The sequence below is a fragment of the Mesitornis unicolor genome, unplaced genomic scaffold, assembly GCF_000695765.1.
Source record: "Mesitornis unicolor isolate BGI_N332 unplaced genomic scaffold, ASM69576v1 scaffold36392, whole genome shotgun sequence".
Lineage (NCBI taxonomy): Eukaryota > Metazoa > Chordata > Aves > Mesitornithiformes > Mesitornithidae > Mesitornis > Mesitornis unicolor.
Window position 1 is genome coordinate 10,876 of NW_010171841.1, and position 310 is coordinate 11,185.

The window sequence follows — 310 nt, forward strand, 5'->3', positions numbered from 1 at the left end:
GGTTCTCAGGGCCTGGCAGGGGCTGCCCAGGGCAGTGGGGGAGTCCCCATCCCTGGAGGGGTCCAAAAACCGTGTGGATGTGGCACTTGGGGCCATGGTTTAGTGTTGGCCAGGGCTTGGTTGGCCTCGATGCTCTTCCAGGTCCCTTTCCCACCGAATATCCCCGTGCTCCATTGCAGGTTGACCGCATGTCCTTCCCCTGCGGCTGCTCCCGGGACGGCTGTGGGAACATGGCCGGGCGCATCGAGTTCAACCCCATCCGCGTTCGGACTCACTTCCTCCACACCATCATGAAGCTGGAGCTGGAGAA

The 310-nt window shown here is 62.6% G+C and overlaps 1 protein-coding gene across 1 annotated transcript in view; it reads left to right on the top strand.

The window, feature by feature from the left end:
• Window positions 1-305, top strand: part of LOC104537331 (cysteine/serine-rich nuclear protein 2-like) — a gene marked incomplete at both ends in the record, with an annotated part of 5,518 nt that extends 5,213 nt beyond the window's left edge. The window contains one exon of the mRNA XM_010180165.1: window positions 180-305. Within this exon, the coding sequence (XP_010178467.1) occupies window positions 180-305 (126 nt within the window). The remainder of the gene's footprint in view (window positions 1-179) is intronic.
• Between the last annotated feature and the right edge of the window lie 5 nt (window positions 306-310).